This window comes from Ipomoea nil, unplaced genomic scaffold (assembly GCF_001879475.1).
Source record: "Ipomoea nil cultivar Tokyo-kokei standard unplaced genomic scaffold, Asagao_1.1 scaffold2036, whole genome shotgun sequence".
NCBI classification, from domain to species: domain Eukaryota; kingdom Viridiplantae; phylum Streptophyta; class Magnoliopsida; order Solanales; family Convolvulaceae; genus Ipomoea; species Ipomoea nil.
Window position 1 is genome coordinate 166,225 of NW_017618464.1, and position 23,182 is coordinate 189,406.

Consider the following 23,182-nt stretch of genomic DNA (forward strand, 5'->3'; position numbering starts at 1 on the left):
TTTGTCTCGGTATAGAAAGTATAGTGTGTCCCCTGCTCAGCTGAGGGAAGTTCTATTTATGCTAGGTCCTAACGGTAACAACATGAAGAGACATCTTTGGGGAGCTGAGCTAACGGCAAGAATATGAAGAGTCATGAATGAGGCGTTGAGGCTTTAACTCCCTCTCATCAATGGTGGCATCAAAGGTGGCGTCAATGACAATAAATGTGACACCTGTTGGATTCTAACCGTTGGAGTTCTGCCCGTTGGGTTCCCATGTGATGCTGAGTCAGATGCTATTTGTGATCCGGGTCGGGTGCCAGCCCTATTATCCTGTCACCAGTCCCCCCCTACTCCTGAGTCAACGGATGTGTTTGAGTTGACTTGGGAGTAAGGCTGAATCTATCTTCATCCTGTGTAGAATCCTGCTTGATTTAGGATATGTGATTCTATTTGATCCTGTGTATGTGATTTTATATTTTTTTTCTTTATTTTTTTTAATCACATATAATTTTATTTTATTTCTTATGCTAGCCGAGATAGGCGTTGGCCTAGGTTGGCAGAGGTGCGTGCCTCTGGCCGAGGCGTCGCCTCGACCGATCGTGGCCGAGGCGTCGCCTCGACCGATCGTGGCCGAGGCGTGCGCCTCGACCGATCTTGGCCGAGGCGTCGCCTCGACTGATCGTGGCCGAGGCGTGCGCTTCGACTGATCGTGGCTGAGGCGTGCGCTTCGACTGATCGTGGCCGAGGCGTCTCCTCGACCAATCGTGGCCGAGGCGTGCGCCTCGACCGATCTTGGCCGAGGCGTCGCCTCGACTGATCGTGGCCGAGGCGTCGCCTCGACCGATCGTGGCCGAGGCGTGCGCTTTGACTGATCGTGGCCGAGGCGTCGCCTCGACCGATCGTGGCCGAGGCGTCGCCTCGACCGATCGTGTCCGAGGCGTGCGCCTCGACCGACCGTGGCCGAGGCGTCGCCTCGACCGATCGTGGCCGAGGCGTCGCCTCGACCGACCGTGGCCGAGGCGTCGCCGACGCCTCGACCGATCGTGGCCGAGGCGTGCGCTTCGGCTGATCGCGGCCGAGGCGTAGCCTCAAACGATCGTGGCTGGGGCAGGCTCCGGCCTTTTTTTTTTTTTTTTTTTTTTTTTTTTTAGCCGAGACGGACTTCGGCGTTCGCCGAGGCGGGCGCCTCGGCCGAACACTTTCCCATGGGGCTCCTAAAGAAGTGAAATTGTATGAAGCAAGAAAACTCCTGCGCGTTGCTAACGCAGCAAGAAAACTCCTGCAACAAGGACTTCTTTGGAGTTTGGACCTCGAGCATCCTCTGATGAGTGGCCGAGGTGTGCGCCTCGGCCAACCATTGGCCGAGGTAGGTGCCTCGGCCAACACTTGGCCGAGGCGTGCGCCTCGGCCAACCCTTGCCCGAGGCGCACCTCGGTCAGACTGTGGCCGAGGCGGGCTCCTCGGCCAACACTTGGCCGAGGCGTGCCTCGATCAGACTGTGGCCGAGGCGGGTTCCTCGGCCGAACTTTGGCCGAGGCTTGCCTCGGCCAACCTGTGGCCGGGGCGTGCGACTCGTTCTTTTTTTTTTTTTTTTTTTTTTTTTTTTTTTTGGAAACAACATGGGCGCACCACAAGCACGAGATACTATTCCAAAAGATTTCAGAATGCAAAGCGGGTGGACCGCGATTACCAAACACTAGTCCCAAACGACTACTAGAATATTAAGGAAAATACTTAATCAAATGTTCCTAGCTTCATACCCGATCGATTATCTTTACAGATGGTGTGGACTTATGGATCATTTCTGCCAATCTTTTTGCATGCTTTAACGTAACAACTGCGGGCTGCTCGCTGGTTTCCTCTGACGACCCCTATCCCATTCGGAGTAGGGAACTTCATACACAAGTGTTCCACCGACACTATGGCCTTGAGGTCCTCCAGTGCCGGCCTCCCCAAAATGATGTTGTGCGCACAAGTGAGTCTTACCACGATGAATTCCATGTCAAGTTTACGAATGTTAGGGCTCGTGCCTATCTCCACTGGTAAGGCCACCGACCCCTCCGTCTCCACTGAATCACCCGTAAATCCAGAGAGTGGGGTACATACTTCTTTGAGCTGGTTCCTAGGTATCCCCAACTTGGTGAAGGCATCGTAATACATCACATTGACTGAGCTTCCCGTGTCGACTAAGATGCGGCGGATAATGACATCGTTGACGTCCATCTCAATCACCAAGGCATCACGATGGGGTAGCGGGCCCTCTAGGAGGTCATCATTAGAGAAGGTGATGGCCTCCTGTCTCTGTTTCTTTTCTCTAGGAAGACTCGCCACTTCTCCCACGTATATCTGTCGGCTCCACTTCTTTCTTTCTGCGGGCGTGTCGCCCCCTGCCGGTCCACCATAGATAAAGTGTATGGTGTGCTTCTTTTGTCGTCTGGGCGCCACATCGGTTTCTTTCTCGCTATCACTCTGCTCAGATATTTGGTCGTGGTCTCTTTTTTTGGCGTTTGAGGTGGATGGCTCGGTGCCATCCTCATTCATCCAGACATTTTTTGGTGGATTGTGTTGCGGCTGTTGCTGCTGCTTGGATCGCTTGACGAAATGTCGGAAGTAGCCCTGCTGGATGAGGTCTTCTATTTGTCTCTTCAAAACGTGACACTCATCCGTATCATGTCCGGCATGCCTATGAAACCTGCAGTACTTTGTTTGGTCTGCCTTTGGGGAGACCTTCATGCACTCCTCGGGGAATTCTACCATTCCCATCTCCTCAGCTTGCTTTAGAATGACACTGACGGGATGGGTAAGAGGAGTTAAATTACGCAAGGGGACTAGGCGAGGTCGTTCGTAGTCTCGGCCCTTCCCTGCGGTCGGGTGGTTCGAGAGTGGTGCCTGGCTGGGCGGACCAGCTTTCCCAGGTTTCCCGTTTTTCCTGTTGTCCTCCTCATCTTTCTTTTTCCTGTCGACGTCCTCTGCCTCGGCATAGCGGCTAGCCGTCCTCATCAAATCTTCGTAAGAACGGGGGTGGTGGGCGTTCAGCTGCTTGTGGAAATACCCTGATCTTAAGGCATGGATAAATATTGGGATCGCCGCCTTGGAGTCGAAGTCGTAGACATTACTGACTTCCTTTTTCCATTTGACCAGGAAGTTTTTTAGGCTCTCGCCTCTATCTTGCTTCACTACACAGAGGTGAGAGAAGGGTTTCTTACGCTGTATGCTACCGGAGAAGTATGTTAGGAAGCTCTTGGACAACTCCCCAAAGTTTTGGATCGACCCATCTGGGATGGTGTTGAACCAGTCTTGGGCCGCTCCATCCAGGGTGGACAAGAATGCTCGGCACATGATGGCGTCCCCTGCCCCGATCATTACCATAGCAGCCTTGTACCTCGTCATGTGGACACGTGGGTCAGTGGCCCCCGTGTACTCCTTAATAGCGGGCAACCTAAAGTCCCTCGGCAAAGGTACGTCCATGATGCTTGGGGAGAATGGTGCTGTCATCCGTACCTCGGGTTCCGGCGACTGCTCCCGTGCCTCCACCCTTCTTGCTAACTCCTCGATTCTTCTCTGCAGCCTCTCGACCAGGGCTGACTCGTCAGGGTGCCGGCGCGGGGCCGGCTGCCGCTCCTCCATGTGTCGTCGTGGAGCTAGTTCATCAACGCGTCGCTTTCCCGCCGAGTGCCGTCGCGGAGCCGGCTCTTCGACGCGTCGCTCCTCCTAGTGTCGACATAAGGCCGACTCATCAACGTGTTGGCGTGGGGTCGGCTCCTGAGACTCGCCCACCTCCTCTGTGGGTGATCACTCGGCTTCTCTGTTTTCGTGTTGGCGAGGACCTCTGGTAGAGGATCCCTCGGCCCGTGATCCTAATCTTTGCCGCACGGGCGCCCTTTGTCCCAGTTGTTCTGGTGCAGATTGGGAAGGGCCTGGTTGTCGTCTGGCCGGTGCACTTCTTTGGGTCTCCACCCTTATTTCCTGGGGCCGCGGCGGGGGCACTTGACCTTGCAGTCCCACCGCCACCTGATTTAGCGCCGCCGTCACTGCTTGCTGAATGACATCGGCAGTCGCCTGGAGGTTCATGACTTGGTTCGCCCCTCCATTGTGGGGTTGGTCTCGAAGGTCTCCTCCATTGTTGAGTTGGTCTCGAAGGTCTCCTCCATTGTTGAGTTGATCTCGAAGGTCCCCGGGCCTCCCGTTGTTGAGATGTTCTCGGAGGTCCCCTCCGCGATTGTTTGTGAGTAGGTCATGGAGGTCACCTGAGGCGTTGCCATTGTTCACGTTGCGAGAACCGTGGGAGCTGCGGGACGCCATTCTTTCAAGCTTGCTGTTGAAAGAGAAAAAAAAGTTGTGTTGTAGCCTGCTTGAGTATTGGACTCAGGCTCTCAACGAAAGCACCAATGACGGTAATAATGTTACCGGAAATATAATATAAGAGTAACGAATAAGAGAGTAACAATAGTTGTATTGCCTTTGTCTCAGTATAGAAAGTACAGTGTGTCCCCTGCTCAGCTGAGGGAAGTTCTATTTATGCTAGGTCCTAACGGTAACAACATGAAGAGACATCTTTGGGGAGCTGAGCTAACGGCAAGAATATGAAGAGTCATGAATGAGGCGTTGAGGCTTTAACATATATTATCAAATGATAATGTAATTAAAATTTAAATGATCTTGGAGTGTAATTAAAATGATACTTGAACGTGCAAAAAATGAAACTAAACAATAGAACTCATACAATAACGTATATGCAAATGAAATGGTATGACGTACTTTTACTTCATGATCCACATTGCAATGTGGATTATGTGGACCATAGATAAACGTTCATTTTTAGTATAATGTTTGTTTTTAATATGCAAGTTCATTTTTAAATGTTATACCAAATACTGAACCTTCAACACAAAAAATTAACATTCAATGTATTAAAAATGAACTTTTAGTATATTAAAAATGAACATTATGTCAGTGGATTTGAGTGGGTGATTGTAACACCCGATTTTACCACAACTCCGGTATTATCAAAAGAAATAGGAACCGGATTAAAGTGAATGGATGCTCCTATGTGAGTATGCGACTGACTTTTTTTTCTTCTTTGTTTGGCAGGGTTCTAAGGCTCCCACAATCAAGCTAGTAGACAAAAATTCAATGACCCGTGTGGGCAAGATGGCAAAAACTCGTAGAATCTCCCCAAATCAAGCTAGTAGACAAAAATTCAATGACCTGTGTGGACAAATATATGCGATGTACGGACATATATATGAAATAATATATCTATGGAGGAGCATTCACGCGAGTCAAGGGTTATTGCGAAGAGGAGCTGTTCGGCGGGTGGGAGGCGGTAAAGATACGTTAGTTTGGGGTCAGTTGTGGGTGGCAGGTGCAAACAATGGACCTCTGAGTACGCCACAAACTTCATGATGTTAAGGTGTGCCAATTAATGACCAGCGAGGGTACCTGGGATTTAGAAGTGCTCAGAGATATCTTCTCAGAGTAAGATGTTGAGCGAATTGTCAGGATTCCTATATAGCCACACCATCCAGATACATGGTGCTGGGCAGGCGACATTAAAGGTCTCTATTTGGTAAAACATGGCTACCAGCTTCAACCATATGCGTCCTTGATACAGAACTCGAACACTGAGTTCACTGAATGGGGAAACTGTAGCGTCTCCCTGTTCCACTAACAGGGCGTTTGGTTGGAGGGGGAGAATTATGTGGGAAAGGAATTGTAATTCCATGGGAGTTGAATTACTGGGAATAAAGTGGGAATTTAAATTCCAGTGTTTGGTTGACAGGAATAGAATTACTGAGAATTTCAATTCCAATGTTTGGTATACATGGGAATTGAAAGGGAATAAGTAGTATAAAGTCAAAAATGTCCATTATTGTTGTTAGACATTAATTTTAAGTTAAAAAAGGAAGGGGTAATGTTGACTCATCACTATCTTTTTTTCCCAGGAATTAAAATACCAGGGGGGGACATGGGATTTTAATTCCATGAAAATGGGGGAATTGCAATTCCATGGAATTGCAATTCCCTCCAACCAAACTACGGAATTTAATGGCCTTTGGAATTAGGTGGGAATTAAGTGGGAAGGGAATTTAAAATCCCTCCAACCAAACGCCCTGTAAAGGTCAGAAATCTTGTATGCGTTGCATATGGGGTATTTTACCTGTACGGGAGAATTTAAAGTCAAAGGGGATTTGGATGGGGGACGGCTGCCCCCTATGTACATCCGATGTGGAGATGATTGAGCATTTATTTGGTGATTGTCCGGCTGCTCGACAATTATGGGGCACCGACGATATTCTACACGGATCCACCTTTCCAGGCTACATGAACTCCAGTTTACGCACACTGTCTTAGACGTTTCTGTTGTATGTGGCGGCAAGGACTTGGGTTATCTGGAACACCCATAATAATGTGGTTTGGAACGGCAAGAGCTGGACTGTCGAGGGTCTCAATAGGCAGGTGGCTGATCTCGTTTCAACGTGGCATGGATTTTTGTCGCCGACGCATGCAGTGCAACAACGCATGAGTAGCGAGCCTTCGTACTGGATGCCGCCACCAGAAGGGGTCCTGAAATGAACGTCGACGCAGCTGTTTCCGAGCGAGGAATCTTCTATAGAGCGGTGATTCGTGATCATCTTGGAGGTTTTGTGGCTGCCCGTTGTGGCAACCTACACATCAATCGTGAACCCTACTGTGCGGAGGTGTTGGCGGCCAGAGATGCGCTATCGTGGATCAAGACTCAATCAGCTAAGAACTACATTGTGGAGTTTTAAACTTTTGTAATAATTTTAATTCTACTAGCCAGGATTTTTCTTACATAGGTTTGACTATTGAGCAATGTTGTGGCATTGCACGAGACACTGGGAACGTTTTGGTTCACCATGTCAAAAGGCCAGCGAATCACGTGGCTCATGTGCTCGCACAGGCTGCTGGTTCCTCTTCCGTCCTTGGGGTGTGGATTACTCACCCACCAAAATTGTATTTCGATGTTGATTTAATATATCCTAGTTTCCTTCAAAAAAAAAAAAAACTATAATCTAAAACAATTAATAAATAAAGATAAAAGGGAACTAAAACATGATGTAGCAATGTAGCATTTTATACTGTAACATTAAAAAAACATAAACTGCATAATCACCAAAAAAGAACTTGTAATCCTTACTTCACCTAAAAAACTAAAGTTAATAGAATGGAATGCTCCAAATTGTAAAGTCAAGCTCCAAATTGTAAAGTCAAGCTCCAAATTGCTCTTCCTCAATCTTCTGTTTTAGTCTTGGTGATGGAGTGCTGGGTTTTTGGCTATATTTATGTTGGTCCCGGTAGGGTCGAAAGGAGAGTCTAGAGGGGGGGGGGGGTGAATAGACTCGCTTCAATTTTTCACAGAAATAACTCCTTTCGGGGTTATTACGCAGCGGATTTGTTGAATGAGTTTTAATATTACTTTGCACTGTTTTATACTTATGAAACTTTCAGTTAAGAGCCTATGATATGCAATGCATGAAAGTAAAACAGTATGTAAATAGAGAGAGAGACGAGAGATTTTTAGAGTGGTTCGGCCAACTGTGCCTACTCCACTCTTCTTTCACAACTCGTGAAAGGTTTTCACTATCACTTCTAGTACAAACTATGTCAAGCTAGCTTCCTTGATCAGTAAGCCGGACATCTACTTGAAGGTTTTTCAACTCCTAGAGTTTATTCCGCCTCTATCAACCTCTTCTTCAGAGTTGAGGGTTGGAAGAAAAAATTTGTGTGGTTCTCCAACAGGTTGAATGTCTTGGCTGACTGATTGAATGATGGATGATCAACGTGTATAAAGTGCAAGACTTCTTCAAGATTGTGAAGGTGAAATCTGATGGCTCTCTTAGAAACTTCACAACTTGAAACACTGGTTTTCAAAAGCTTAGAAGAGTGAACTTGTATAAGGAGCTTTTGTATGAGTATGATCAGTTGATATAAAAACCAGCACCTTCTTCAATGGAGAAGATGCGTATTTATAGGAGAGAAAATATCCATCCGTTGGAGGGGGATGATATTTCAAACCTATGGACCAATGGGTAATGCCCGGAGAGCTTGGTGCATTTAATGCTCCATTTAATGCAGTTGTACTATGTAGTCGTTGTGGGCAAGAACTTCTGCAAGTTTTGTCTTCTAGCTCTAAAAAGAGATACAGTGGCATTTAATGCATCTTGGTTAATGTGCTCCTTGTTCTTAGGATAACTTGTTCCTAGGATGATTCATCAACTGAGACTAGAACAACATTCTTCTTGTGTTACGAGAAGATGAATTGTCTTGGCATTCTGATTATAGACTTAACGTCTCTTCAGGAAGGATTACTTTTATCTTTCGTCCAAGTTGGTGACTGGAAAGGAGCATCTCTTCATTTGATTCTCTTGTTGATGTAGCTTCTGCTTCAATCATTCGATCTTCTTTCGTTCAAGAGGTCCTAACTAAAAGATCATAACTCGGCTTCGTGTGTTTGACTATCTTAACACGAATTACATGGTGAGTTATGGTACCTTTTGTTTAAAACGAAGGTAGCAAAACAAATGATAAAGAGTTAGGGGTCCACCATCCAAGTCACATTGGTGATTTAGGAGTGTTTGAGTACAGCATGGAGTTGGGAGATTGAGTTTAATTTTAACTGGGAATTAAGCATGCATGTTTTTAAGGATTTTTTTTTTATTTAAATCTTAATAATTTAGCCATGCAGTGGAGTTTTGATGGGAGTTTGAAATTTAATAAATTTAACAGAGAATTAATCGAGAATATATATAATTTTAACGGGAAAAGGAATAATATAATATTGTTAAATAGAAATATGAATTTTAATATTGCTGTATTGCTAATATTATGTTTGACTATTTTACTACTCAATCATCCATTTCTGACTGACATATGTTCAAATACTATATATATATATATATATATATATATATATATATATATATATATATATATATATATATATATATATATATATATATATATATATATATATATATATGTTATAATAACGATAAAGTTAACAATAATTATAATATATGTTGCTTCCTATTTCTAGTATTTGTACTGTCAGATTTATTTGTCATGCACGGAGTATTATAATAGTGTTTTAATATTGTCCTATTGTATTACAAATAGGTATTTGAATATGGAATTATAGTACGAATAGAAATGTAGGAAAGAATATATTCTATTTGAAATTGTATTACACTATTTTACAATATTAGAATATGAATTTTAATGTAGAATTACAGTATGAATAGAAAAGTAGGAAAGAGTTGATTGTCGCGTTTTTCGCTACACAAAGTGTGGTGGTAATTTACAGTAAAATGCAAAACATAGCTAATTGGCACGATATTGCTACACAAAGGATTGTTTTTAGCTTAGAATTCACACTAAATGAACCCTAAAAATGTGTGTATTTGACACTTATCACAAGTTTCCACACTTTAGCCGTGCTTTCCCTCAAGCAAGTTTCAATCAAACCAATGATCACTTAAGTGTCAAAGATACACTTAACTCCAACTCAATGGTAACTTAATTCATCCAAAGGTCAATCAAGATAAGTGTCACGCAAACGGAGGGAGTGAAGTCCCTCATATCATGTAATAAATATGCTAGTCATGCACCCCTACTAAAGCTACTCAAGGAATATACTAAGGAAGCCTCATAGTCCTAAAAGATAGAATGAAAACTAAAAAAGGGATACCCTCTCACACCATTCATCAAGCATGCAATCCAAAATTGGTATTCACCTCTTATCTTACAAAGGCCTAGAGCCGAGCCACACTAGTGGGAACGATGTGTACAAACCAACCGACCCCATCCTTATACCTTCAAGGTCCTTTACAAGAAAATAAGTGAATGGTTTGGCATGGGCCACTCACCAACCTTAAGCCAAGGTCCAATTTCCTCCGGCACGGAGCTCCGTGTTTTAACCTCGGAGAAACTTTTTGTGGTCCCGACTTAAGCGTTGGTTCACACTCTTCTACCCTTATGCCAAAGATCGACTCCCCAAAACATAGATCTCTATGTTTTAACCCGAGGAAGTCTTTTGTGATCCCGACATAGGCAATGACTCCCTCTTTTTACTCTCTTTTTTCTCAACTCCTAAGACATCGCCATTGGGGCAACCGGCTTCACTTTGAGCTCTACGCTTTTTTGAAGATAATGCAATGGAATTGCCCCAAGTTCCAGCGAGATGGCTTACCTCTTTGCTTATCTCACGGGATGACCATTTATTTTTGGTCTTTGCCTTTTTCTCAACGTCATTCCCCTACTTCTTAACTCATTCATTTCTTTTGGGATTAGGGAATTTTTCTCACACTTCTCACCACAAGGCTTCACCTTTTTCCCCATACCTTACCAAGATTAGATTCATTCCCGACCTTTCTTCTCTTATCTTTCCAAGGTTGGAGAGTACACAATCCCACTTCGAGAGATCGTTTACTATGGTCTAAGCAAGATAAGAGGTGAATTCATAAAAGCATGCATCCAATGTAAACCTAAATGGCTTATCTATGCAATTCCTCACTTGGATGTAAAGGGAATAACTTCCAAAAGATATTTCAAGAGTAAAAATTTTCGTACGGGCATATCACTATGACATTTATCACATGATATGAACAACTACGCACTCTCCAAATCCAACACACTTGTCAATCAAGCACCAATGAATCAATTAAACAACAAGAGTCATTTAAGCACAAAGTGCTTCTCTTTCCACACTTTAAACCGAGCATCGCCCTCGATGTTCTTTAAAACATAGGTGGACAAGGAAAGTTAAGGTCTCAACAAAAGTGCTTGTCCCTTTCCACACTTTTGGATTTTTACGGGACTTGGGTGAGCATGAAAACTAATCCTTCGCGATAAAGTAAAGCCAATTAAGCGTGTGCAAAACAATCAAGATTTCCACACTTTAGAATTAAAACATAGGGCTTAACAAATCAATAGATAGAGAATTGTCACCAATTGTAGTGCATATCCCTTTAATTTTGAAAACCATTCGCCTTCGCCCTTTTATTCAAAAGAAAGCTTCATGAAGAGCGACAACTCCGGGAATCTCTTTCCCAAACTTCTTTCCACCCCACGTATACCTACACCACATCACCAGGCCTAGACAGAATTCTCGCGACATTCTATCAACACTTCTTGATGATGTGGGCCTGTCCGTCACCACGATGGTCAACTAGGCTTTGGATAATGGTATGGTTTCTAAACATCTCTTATAGGCTTTCATTATCCTTATTCCCAAGAACGTGAATTTACTCTTCGGCAACAACTCACATATCTCAAAAAAGATCCAAATCAGTCTTTGGCAGAATATTTAAGAAACTTCAAAAGTATTTGCGACAGTCTTGCAGCCATAGGGAACCCATTACTCACTACTACAGAAAACGGGTTTAACGTCACCATTTTAACGTCGGATTTTAGAAAATCCGACGTTAAATATTTAAAATTATTTTTTATTTTTTAAAAATACATATGACGTCGGTTATAACAAATAACCGACGTCATATATAATCGAAATTTAAAAAAAAAAAAGTAAAATAGTTACGACGTCGGCCGACGTAATTGGCCGACGTCGTAATCTAATTAAAAAAATAAATAAAATTTAAATAACATACGTCGTCGGCTAATTAATTAGCAACGTCGTATGCCATCTAAATAAAAAAAAAAAGAATTAAAATAAGATACGGCGTCGGCTAGTTAATTAGTCGACGCCGTATTCTATTTAAATAAAAAAAAAAACAAAAAGTATTTATAATACATACGTCGTCGGCTAATTACTTAGCCGACGCCGTATACTCAATATAAAAAAAAAAATAATTTATTTACGGCGTCGGCAATTTAAAACGCCGACGCGGTATATACTTAATATAAAAAAAATAATTAATTTACGGCATCGACTATTTAAAAAGCAGACGCCGTATATACTTAATATAAGAAAAAAAATAAATAATTAATGTACGGCGTCGGCTATTTAAAAAGCCGACGCCGTATGTTTGCCCAATTCATATGCACTAGCTGGTCTGATTCCAAGCAATTATTCAAACAAATAAAAAAAAATCATCGCCTTCTCCGCACCACAACGCCTTCAAGCAATTATCTTCATCTTCATCTTCATCTTCACCTTCATCGCCTCCTCCGCCGTTCGCCTCACCGCTACACTGCGCCACCGCCTTCGCCCCCACCACGGGCGTCATTTTGTCGATCAGATCAGACGTCGTTCTGCCGCTGCTCTGCTACGCCGCCGCCGCCCTGCTCACCATTCGCCTCAGATCGGACGCTCGTGTCTCGCCGCCACAGCTCGGCCTCACCACGGACTCCGCCGGACTCCGCTCTCAACTGGTACGTAATATATATATATATATATATATATATATATATATATATATATATATATATATATATATATATATATATATTTATTTATTTATTTATTTATTTATTTATATTTATTTATTTATTTATTTATATTATTTAATTAGTTTTTTATATATTTTAAATTTTATAAAATATTGTTTATTTTGTTTTATGAAATATTGTTTATCATATCTATGCCTAAAAGCTCAATTTATTTATAGTGAAATGGCTATGACATGAGGGAATCTACCTATAAAATAAAATATTGATCCTAATGGAACAATAAAATAAAGCTTGATTCATGGGTTAGCATTCCTTGATAAAATCATTAGTTAATTGAGTCCCAACTATTAGAATCAAGGGCTAAGTCAAGAAAAATCATTAGTCAATAACTAAATTAGATATTAATAACCACTATAGTTGATGATTAATTCGGATAAAATTACTATAATCGAATACTAAATTAGTTATTAATAAAAAAAATTACCAAGCTATGTTTGCAGAAGACTTAATTAGATAAAATCATAGAAGTCGATAACTCAATTAAACACAAAAAAAAATTAAAACTAAATTAAACGAAACTATTATAGTCAATAATAACTAAATACTCACAACATAACGAACTATTAACTTCTAACTAATAAAAATTAAAGTTTTAATTTTTAGAAATTGTTTATATAGTTTTAATTTTTAGAAATTGTTAGGAATATATATTTTAGGAATATTATGAAATATTGTTTATATAGTTTTAATTTTTAGAAATTGTTATCTATAAATGAGATGTAGAGAGTGTAGTTTAATTATTTAGGTGAAGTTTTGTTAAAATAGTGTTAACAAATGTTTAACTAGGGTTATTATTATTTTAGATTGGCTTGTGATGGATAAAAGTTGGATGATAGCTAATCGACTTAGTCAGGAATATGAAGATGGAGTTAGAAATTTTTTAAAGTTTGCAAAGAATAACCTTCCGAATAGTAATAAGAGGTTCTTCTGTCCTTGTACGAAATGTTGTAATCATAAAAGGTTAGGTGAAGAGGACATATATGATGATCGAATCGTTAATGGGATTAATCCATATTATACACAATGGATTTGGCACGGTGAAAGCGATGTGGCTACAACATCTAACATGTATGTTGACAATGAAAATGATGAGTTTGAAGATCGGTTGGATGAAATGTTTCACGATGTTGGAGAAGAGTTTACCAATCAATCAAATGAGTTGGATGAATTATTGAATGATTCAAAACAACCTTTATGACCAGGTTGTAGTAAATATACCCGATTATCTGCTGTATTAAAATTATTTAACTTGAAAGTTGGGAATGGGTGGAGCAACAAGAGCTTTACTGCGTTACTTAAAATAGTCAATGATATGCTTCTAGATGGTAATGAACTTCCCAAGAGTACATATGATGCCACAAAGATGTTGTGTCCCATGGGTATGGGATACAAAAAGATACACGCTTGCCCTAACGATTGCATATTGTTTAGGAATGATTACAAAGACTTGCATGCATGTACAATATGCAGGGCATCTCGTTATAAAACAAGAGAGAGTGGTAAAGTACGTTTGAAAAGTCCACCAGCTAAAGTTTTGTGGTATCTCCCAATTCTTCCAAGATTTAAGCGCATGTTTGCAAATCCAAGCGATGCGAAGAACTTAACATGGCATGCAGATGAAAGAATTTCCGATGGCAAGCTTCGACACCCGACTGATTCTTCTCAATGGATAACATTTGATAATGCATTTCCTGAATATGGCCATGAGTCGAGAAATCTTAGACTTGGACTTTGTACTGATTGTATTAATCCCCACGGGAACCTAAGTAGCAAGCATAGCTCATGGCCAGTTATGTTGATAATTTATAATCTACCCCCGTGGTTGTGTATGAAACGCAAATACATATTATTATGCTTATGATTTCTGGGCCAAAACAACCAGGTAATGATATAGATGTTTTTTTGGCGCCTTTGATTGATGACTTGAAGCAATTATGGGATGAAGGTGTGTTAGTGTTTGACGCATACCGGAAGGAGACTTTTAAGTTGCATGCAATATTTTTTTGCACAATCAATGACTTTCCAGCTTATGGAAAGTTGTCTGGATATAGTGTCAAAGATCATAAGGCATGCCCCATATGTGAAGATAATACCTGTTATCATCAACTTGTTCATGGTAGAAAGACTGTATACACGGGGCATCAGAGATTTCTTGATAAATTTCACCCTTATCGAAAATTAAAAAACGCATTCAATGGGGTACAAGACTATACAGATGCTCCACAACCATTGACTGAGAATCAAGTTTATGAACGAGTTGAATGCATCAATGTTACTTTTGGTAAGACTCAAAAGCTTCAATCTCAAAGAGGTAAGAGGTCAAAAGAGATACCTACAAATGAGAAGAGTTCATGGAAAAAGAAATCTATATTCTTTGATCTTCCATATTGGAAGACACTAGATGTGAGACATAGTATTGATGTGATGCATGTGGAGAAAAATGTATGTGATAGTTTTGTTGGAACTCTTTTAGACATAAAAGGTAAGAATAAAGATGGACTCAATGCTAGATTGGATTTGGTTGAAATGTGTATACGACCTACATTAGCTCCACGTTGCGAGGATAAGAGAACATATTTGTTAGTGTTTTTATTTCTCCAAAAAAAAACCCCAAGATATAATTGGCAATATTATTATGGCAAACTAAAATAGGGTTTAGCTTGGTGTCAGTTTGTTCTACAGAAGACTGATTGATCAGGTACATCAACAGACGCTCTGACACTGAAGATCTGATAAAGGAAGATGTTTCCAAATTTACTGAACGCGGTTTAAGAAGACAGCTTTGGAAAGAATATCAGCGGATCTGTTTTGCAAGGTATGGACCGAATCTTTAAGATTACATTCTTCACATATCGTCCTACCATCTACAATCAGAGATATTTTTGGAGAGTGCTCTTGCTATGGAAGTATAAGTACCCTCATTCGGGCATGAACTAGGGTTACGTTTTTAAGAAGAAAGAAACACTCCTTACTATACAGAAGAGCATATCTTTGATTATCATGCCTCTTCTCAAGACAATAAGTTCTTGGTAATTATGATGAAGAACTTGAGAAGAACTATCATTGCCTAAACGAAAGGACGCTAAGATCACACAGTTGTGGGAACAACATTGGACTGCGTCATTGAAGCGGACTGCATCAGAGTCAGCTCTCCAATTGAAGGGATTTCATTGGGCTTCTGCATGCGTGGCTCTCCGACTTCAACAATCCACTAAACCTTTGTAGACTGGGTACGCACCATGTGTGGGGCACTTGGGTGAGATTGTTATTTCTCTACCTTTTTACATTGGATTATGAGTTAGTGGATTGGACGCCTCTGTGATCATCCCCCAGATGTAGATACACACTGTATCGAACTGGGTAAACATCTTATGTGTTGCTTTATTACCTGCTTTAGTTTACACTCTTTGTAAACGAATCTGCGATCTATCGAACTGACAGACTTTAGATCTCTGAATCTGTCAGTACAATTCATCAGTCGATTATCTCTATTAATAATCTTAAATTGAGGAAATGCAAAATTACATGTGGTATCAGAGCTTTTAAGTCTACACGGTGACTTGATCCTTACGGGAAGATCTTTTTGCATTGATTTCTTTTTAAGAAGTTGTAGCTGGCAGTTTGTTTGCTTGTGTGTTTTGGCTGGTTCTCTTTTGATTCAGGATGGATGCAGGTATGAAACCACCAGAATTGGATGGTCACAACTATTCCTTCTGGAAGGCTCGTATGGAGATCAATCTCCAGGCACAAGGTACCAGAGTTTACCATACTATTCTCACCGGATGGAGTTGTCCAACTATTCAGAATGCTGATGGAACTGTTGAGGCAAAGCCCATTGAGACTTAGACAGAAAATTAGATGACGTCCTCTGATCTGAACAATAAAGCACTGAATTCTATTGTAGGATCTCTACATGAATCATTTTTTTCTTTAGTCACCGGGATAAAAGAAGCAAAACGTGCATGGGAAATTTTGGAAACCAGATTCGGAGGTACCAGTGATGTCAAGCAGTCAAAACTTCAATTGGTACTGTCAGAGTTTGAAGCTCTCAGAATGGGTGAAGAGGAAACGATCTCAATTTTTCACAGTCGTGTTCAGAATTTGATGAATAGAGCCTCAATACTTGGTGAACCTTTTACAGATGAGAGAGTAGTCAAAAAGATTCTTCGATCTTTGCCAAAACTTTTTCGAATGAAAGTGACTGCAATTCAGGAACACACAGGCTGGGAGAAGAAGAGTGTGGGAGAACTTATGGGAAGCTTACATACTTATGAACTTGATGTGCTGGCTGATGATGATCTTGCAGTCAGCAGAAAAGGAAAGTCAGTGGCCTTCGTTGCTGAAGCTGATCGAGAATCTGACACAGATGACATATATGATGAAACCTTGGCCCTGCTAACCAAGAACTTTAAGAAAATCTTGAAAGGCTTTAATCGAAGGAGTCATGGACAATCTAACAGGACACAGTACAAAGGTGGAAACTCCTCATATAATAAAACAGAAACACCCTCTTTCACACAGAATAGTCTGTCCCAGACTTGCCGAACAAGACAAACCAGAAGTAATTCGACTGACACAGTTAGACCTCTCAACCGATCAGTGCAATGTCGAGAGTGTGAGGGATTCAGACATATACAATCTGAATGTGCAACGCATATCAAGAGGAAGAAGGCTATGTCTGTGGCTACTCTAAGTGATGATGAGGAGGAAGCATCAAATGATCAGTCCGATGACAATGTGGGAAACTTTGTGGCCTTCTTCACAGCTACAGAAAATCAATCAGAAGAGAATGAATCCGATGAAGAATCGTACATTTCGTCAGATGACTTTGAAGAGAGGCATACCCAACTTGAAATGGAATTTGCTAAACTTGTTGCAAGTTGGGAACAACTGGTGAAAGTCAATAAGAATCTGAATGAAGACCTGAAGCAACGAGATGAACTTCTGAAGAAACTAAATACTGAACTTGTCACAAAAGAAGATCTTATTACTCAAATAAGATCTCGAGAGGGAAAATTGATAAAAGAACTAGAGGATCTGAAGAAGAACATCAAAATGATGGATACCACTTCTACTTTAAACAAAATTTTGGATTCTGGCTGAAATCCAAATGATAAAAAGGGTCTTGGTTTTGAACAAGGAGAGCACTCGAAGACAACACCTGTGTTTATCGAAGAAGGTACATCAGTTGGTACACCGGCTCATAATTATGAACAAGGTCAGTCATCCCGGTCAGTTCAGATAAAGGAAAAAGGAACCATGCACACTCGAGCTGCTGAAAATGAGTTTGGCAGAACCACATTTCAATCTTAGTACTCAAAGTTCAAGACTAAATTTGTCAAAGTCAGATAATATGTGCCCATCTGTCACTACTGTCAAACAAAAGGTCACACTCGACCTAAATGTTACTTCTTCTACAGAGATCAAAGGAAGGAGAAATATCAGAACAAGTCTAATACTCCCTTCACAAGACAAGTTTGGGTCAGGAAGTCAGAAGTAATATGCTATCCCACCATAGTTCTGACCACTTCTATGACTGAAGCAAGATGGTATTTCGATAGTGGATGTTCTAGACAAATGACAGGAAATGTCAAGTGTCTCATGGCTGTTCAACCTAGCAGTGGATCAGTTACATATGGAGACAGACAAAAAGGAAAGATAATTGGAAAAGGTACCCTAAACGTACCAGGTTTACCGCATCTGGATGAAGCTCTCTTAGTCAGTGGTCTGAAAGCAAATCTTATTAGCATCAGTCAGCTGTGTGATCAAAATTGGAATGTGTGCTTTAATCGTGACTGCTGCAGAGTCCGAGATAAAGCAGATCAACTGGTAATGGAAGGAACACGATCCTCTGACAACTGTTATGTTCTGACTAACGAAACTGCATGTCGTCTATCTAAAACAGATGAATCAAAACTGTGGCATCAACGATTGGGTCACATAAACTTCAGAGATATGGATAAAATAATCAAATTAGATGTTGTTCGTGGGATACCTAAGCTCAGGATAGAACAGGAAGGAGTTTGTGGTGCATGTGCCATTGGAAAGCAAATAAGGGCTCCCCACAAAGCAGCAAAAGTTATCACTATTGAGAGATGTCTAGAACTGGTCCATATAGACCTCATGTGACCAACTCAGACTGAAAGCATTGGCGGAAAGAAATACATATTTGTATGTGTAGATGACTTCTCTCGGTTCAGTTGGGTATACTTTCTAAGGGAGAAATCTGAAGCTTTCAATGCCTTCAGAACTCTATGCATAAGGGTTCAAAACGAAAAAGATGAACCCATAGTAAAAATCCAAAGACTGAGAAGTGATCATGGAAAAGAGTTTGAAAACTCCTTATACTCAGAATTCTTTTCCGAAAATGGTATAGCTCATGAATTCTCAGCTCACAGAACAGCTCAACAGAATGGTGTGGTGGAAAGAAAGAATCGGACCTTGCAGGAAATGGCTAGAATAATGTTACACGCATCGCACCTACCGCAGAGGTTCTGGGCTGAAGCAGTACACATAGCATGTCATACTGTGAATAGAGTCTACCTCAGACCAGGTACGTCTAAGACACCATATGAGATCTGGAAGGGGAAGAAGCCGAACTTAAAGAACTTTCATGTTTTTGGAACAAGGTGTTATGTGCTAATTGATAGGGAACAAAGAGGAAAGTTTGAACCTAAGAGTGATGAGGGCATTTTTCTTGGGTACTCTCCAAACAGTCGAGCTTATCGAGTTTACAACAAAAGAACTCAATCAGTCATGGAATCAGTGAACGTTGTTATAGATGACAATCCAGAAGAATCAGATGAAATAATGGTAACTGATCCAGAGACAGATCTCACTATCAGTGAGTTAAAGACAGCTGAGGACACCAGTCTGTCCAACACACAATATTCATCAGAAGAAGATAAAGAAAGTCCTGAACCGGAGAACCCACTCTCGGATGATGTTGGTAAGAACAAGCCCACCAGAACTCAGAGAAATCATCCATCAGACAACATTATTGGCAATCCAACAGATGGAATGAATACCAGGAGCCGGATGAGGAACAATCTGATAGAAATATCCGGATCAGCCTGCTACACCTAAAAAATAGAACCAAAAAGTGTGAATGAAACTTTGCAGGATGATCAGTGGATCAAGGCTATGCAAGAGGAGCTACATCAGTTTGACCGAAATCATGTTTGGGATCTGGTACCGAGACCTGAGCGTGTTAACATAATCGAAACAAAGTGGATCTTCAAAAATAAAACTGATGAAGCTGGAAATATTGCAAAAACAAAGCCCAATTAGTTGTGTGCTCAAGGATATACTCAAATAGAGGGAATTGACTATGATGAAATGTTTGCTCCTATAGCAAGACTGGAGTTGATCAAAATTTTGTTGGCAGTTGCGTGTATTCTGGGATTCACACTGTTTCAGATGGATGTTAAGACAGCGTTCTTGAATGGTTATTTGCATGAAGATATCTATGTGGCAGCCCAACAGGCTTCGAAGATCCTGTTCATCCAACTCATGTCTACAAGCTCAGAAAAACACTCTACGGGCTCAAACAATCTCCAAGGGCATGGTACGAACGACTGATACAGTATCGGTTACACCATGGGTATAATCGAGGGAGTGTTGACAAGACCTTGTTTGTTAAAACCACTGGAAGTTATGTTACTATAGCTTAGATTTATGTCAATGACATAGTCTTCGGATCTACTCTACAAAAGTATACTGATGATTTAGTAAAGGTTATGAAGGAAGAATTTGAAATGTCCATGGTTGGCCAACTGACATATTTTCTAGGACTTCAAGTTAAACAATGTCCTGAAGGCTACTTTATCTCACAAGAAAAGTATGCTAAGAATCTGGTCAAGAAGTTCGATCTAGAATCGTGTAAACCATCCAGGACACCTATTTCCACCTCCACAAAGGTATCAAAAGATGATACTGGTGCATCAGTTGATAACACAGTCTATCGAAGTCTTATAGGACGTCTGCTTTACTTAACAGCGAGTCGACCAGATATAATGTTCAGTGTTGGAATGTATGCAAGATATCAATCTGATCCTCAAGAGTCACATTTGATAGCTGCTAAACGGATCTTGAAATACATCAAGGGAACAATTCAATATGGGCTATGGTATTCCAAGGACAGTGAACTCAGTCTGGTTGTATATTGTGATGCTGATTGGGCAGAAAATATTGACGACAGAAAGAGTACATTAGGTGGATGTTTCTTTGTTGGAAAGAACTTGGTATCATGGTTAAGCAAGAAACAGAATTCAATCTCTCTAAGTACTGCAGAGGCAGAATATATAGCCGCTGGAGGATGTCGCACTCAGTTGGTCTGGATGAAACAAATGCTGCTAGATCATGGTCTCACTCAAAGAACTATGACACTCTACTGTGATAATGTCAGTGCAATCAATATCTCAAAGAACCCTGTTCAACATTCCAGAACGAAGCATATTGATATAAGGCATCACTATATCAGAGATTTGGTAGAATCCAAGGAGATAGAGTTGTAATACATTCAAACAGATAAGCAATTGGCTGACATACTAACTAAGCCTCTGGACGCAAATCGGTTTGAGATTCTCAGATCTGCTCTGGGAATCTGCATGATTGATTAATAAGGCAGAATAAGAACACAGAAGGAGAGTATATGGTGTCACAATCACGGGTCAAAATTAATTCCTTGACTTCCTTTTAAATCTCTCTTCTATTTTTGTTAAGATAATATCTTAACCTTGGTTACCAAAAATTAATTCGCCTTTTCGAAATTCAAATGTAACACCCCGAAATTTTGAGACTTTTAAAACTTATATAATAAAGGTAAATTCTCATTAAATCCCAAAATAGAGTATTATAAAACATATAGGTGCGGGGTGCTATGCCACATCTGAGCTGGAGAACTCAGATGCACAGGCTAAACTAACTAATTATCCTCGATACATCATTGAGGCACGAAGGCCAAAAAGGGAAACTATCTATCTACTCCAAGCTCTTCTAGCGCGCTCTGGGAACTAATCTGCTGTGCCTGAAAGCCAAATATATCTGTTCAGCGAATGATGCCGGTAACCCACTCCAACGCGTTGAAATACATTATAGATAGATATATATAGATATACGAGAATCATTTTGAAACAGGAAGATATATACTTAAGAGACACTAGTTTTAAAACCGGGAATAGACTCAGCAAGTAGGGACAAGCACATCAAACAATGATAAACAGTTAAGTAGAGATAACATCATAAGGAATACGCATCTAAGGTCACAGAAAAATTTTCAATTCAAACACACCATCATTCAATCATCATTCATATCACATAATCGTTGATGGCGCCACGGGACCAATCGCATGCCCCGAACATGAGGGTTAATGCTTATAGCATTAACACGGCCCCGCAGCACCCTACCTCAGTACCGTGGTATGAGGGGAGTTGATCGCAACCAACCCTTTTGAGAACCGCTAACGAACTCAATGTCGGACCACTATCCGACACACCGCTGACGCGCACAGTCGGTGGACCGCGATCCCCTTTACAAGGGGGGACTTACGACCCTACACACCGTTGATGCGTACAGTCGGTGAACCGTAGCGGATCAAGCCCGACACACCGCTGAGCTAAACTCAGTCGGTGGGCGAAGATCCTCGGAGACTACGGCCCTACACACCGCTGTCCCATCACTCGGTGGATCGCAGCCAGCCGTAGCCCTACACACCGCCTGATTACTCAGGTCGGTGGACTACAGCCTTCCTCGGCTTGATAGCCCTACACACCGCCTGGTGCGTCCAGGTCGGTGGGTCATATCACCGAGGCCCATGTGGACCTGTAGTCCAAGAAGTGAATCAATTCGGCCTTTAGCCAACTTTTGAGCCTTAGCTCATGAACAATCCATTTGGCCTTCAGCCACTTCTGAACCTTTAGTCCAGGAACAAACCATTCGACCTTCAGTCGACTTCCGAACCTTAGTCCGGGAACAATCCATTCGGCCTTCAGCCGACTTCCGAACCTTAGTCCGGGAATCACCCAATTGGTCTGTAACCAAAATGGGGGATCATGCAACACATAACACATAGGAGCACGCAGTAGCACATTGGGGGGGGGGGAAGACATATAAACAAACTTACGTGTGATCATTCACATACTAAGAATAGTCCTAAGGTTTCATACAACTTCCACTTAGGTCAACGGGTTACCAATTCAACTAGCATGTAATTCCTAAGACTTATTTAACCTACGAATGGTACCCGAAACATCAAACTAAACTCACGCACGACAAACGGGGTCCGTTGGGACACCATGGGGAAGCGGGGAACATTAAACGGGGAAGCCAAGACCGGGGGTGGGGTACGGACCAGCGGGTAGCCGGTGGGTGTGGGTCACCCGCCGGCTGCCCGCCGGAGGACACTGTTCCGGGCAGCGGGTTGCCGGCAGGCAAGCGGCTGCCCGCTGCCAGGCGGTGTCCTTCGGGCAGCGGGTAGGTGGCGGGTTCTCCTACCCCCACTGACTCTTTTCTCATATATTCATCCCGGGAACCTTTGTGGAACCCGAAACCATGCTTAGACACTTATAAACGCAATTAGCGACACCACGTAGGCAATTAACGGTTCAAAAGCAAGAATCACGTAGAACTCATCCTATTATGACTTCTAAATATAAACAACACCCAAACATGCGAATTCTCACCCAAATATATATCAAGAACATCCGAACACAAATTCCCAATCCAACCTAGGGCTCTAATCCCACCCAAATCACCAAGATCGTATTT

At 41.7% G+C, this 23,182-nt stretch overlaps 1 protein-coding gene across 1 annotated transcript; it reads left to right on the top strand.

The window, feature by feature from the left end:
- The first annotated feature begins 16,077 nt into the window (after positions 1-16,077).
- On the top strand, positions 16,078-18,543 carry LOC109147739. The gene is made up of 5 exons (XM_019295395.1): positions 16,078-16,087; positions 16,319-16,611; positions 16,721-16,736; positions 16,781-17,252; positions 18,219-18,543. Exons 1-5 carry the CDS (start codon positions 16,078-16,080, stop codon positions 18,541-18,543), a joined length of 1,116 nt encoding a protein of 371 aa, XP_019150940.1.
- Positions 18,544-23,182: the final 4,639 nt, after the last annotated feature.

Bases quoted from the DNA above. Each gene is read 5' to 3' on its own strand.
- LOC109147739 (XM_019295395.1), top strand. The intron at 17,253-18,218 runs GCATACCCAACT...TGACTGCTGCAG, and splicing joins TCAGATGACTTTGAAGAGAG to AGTCCGAGATAAAGCAGATC.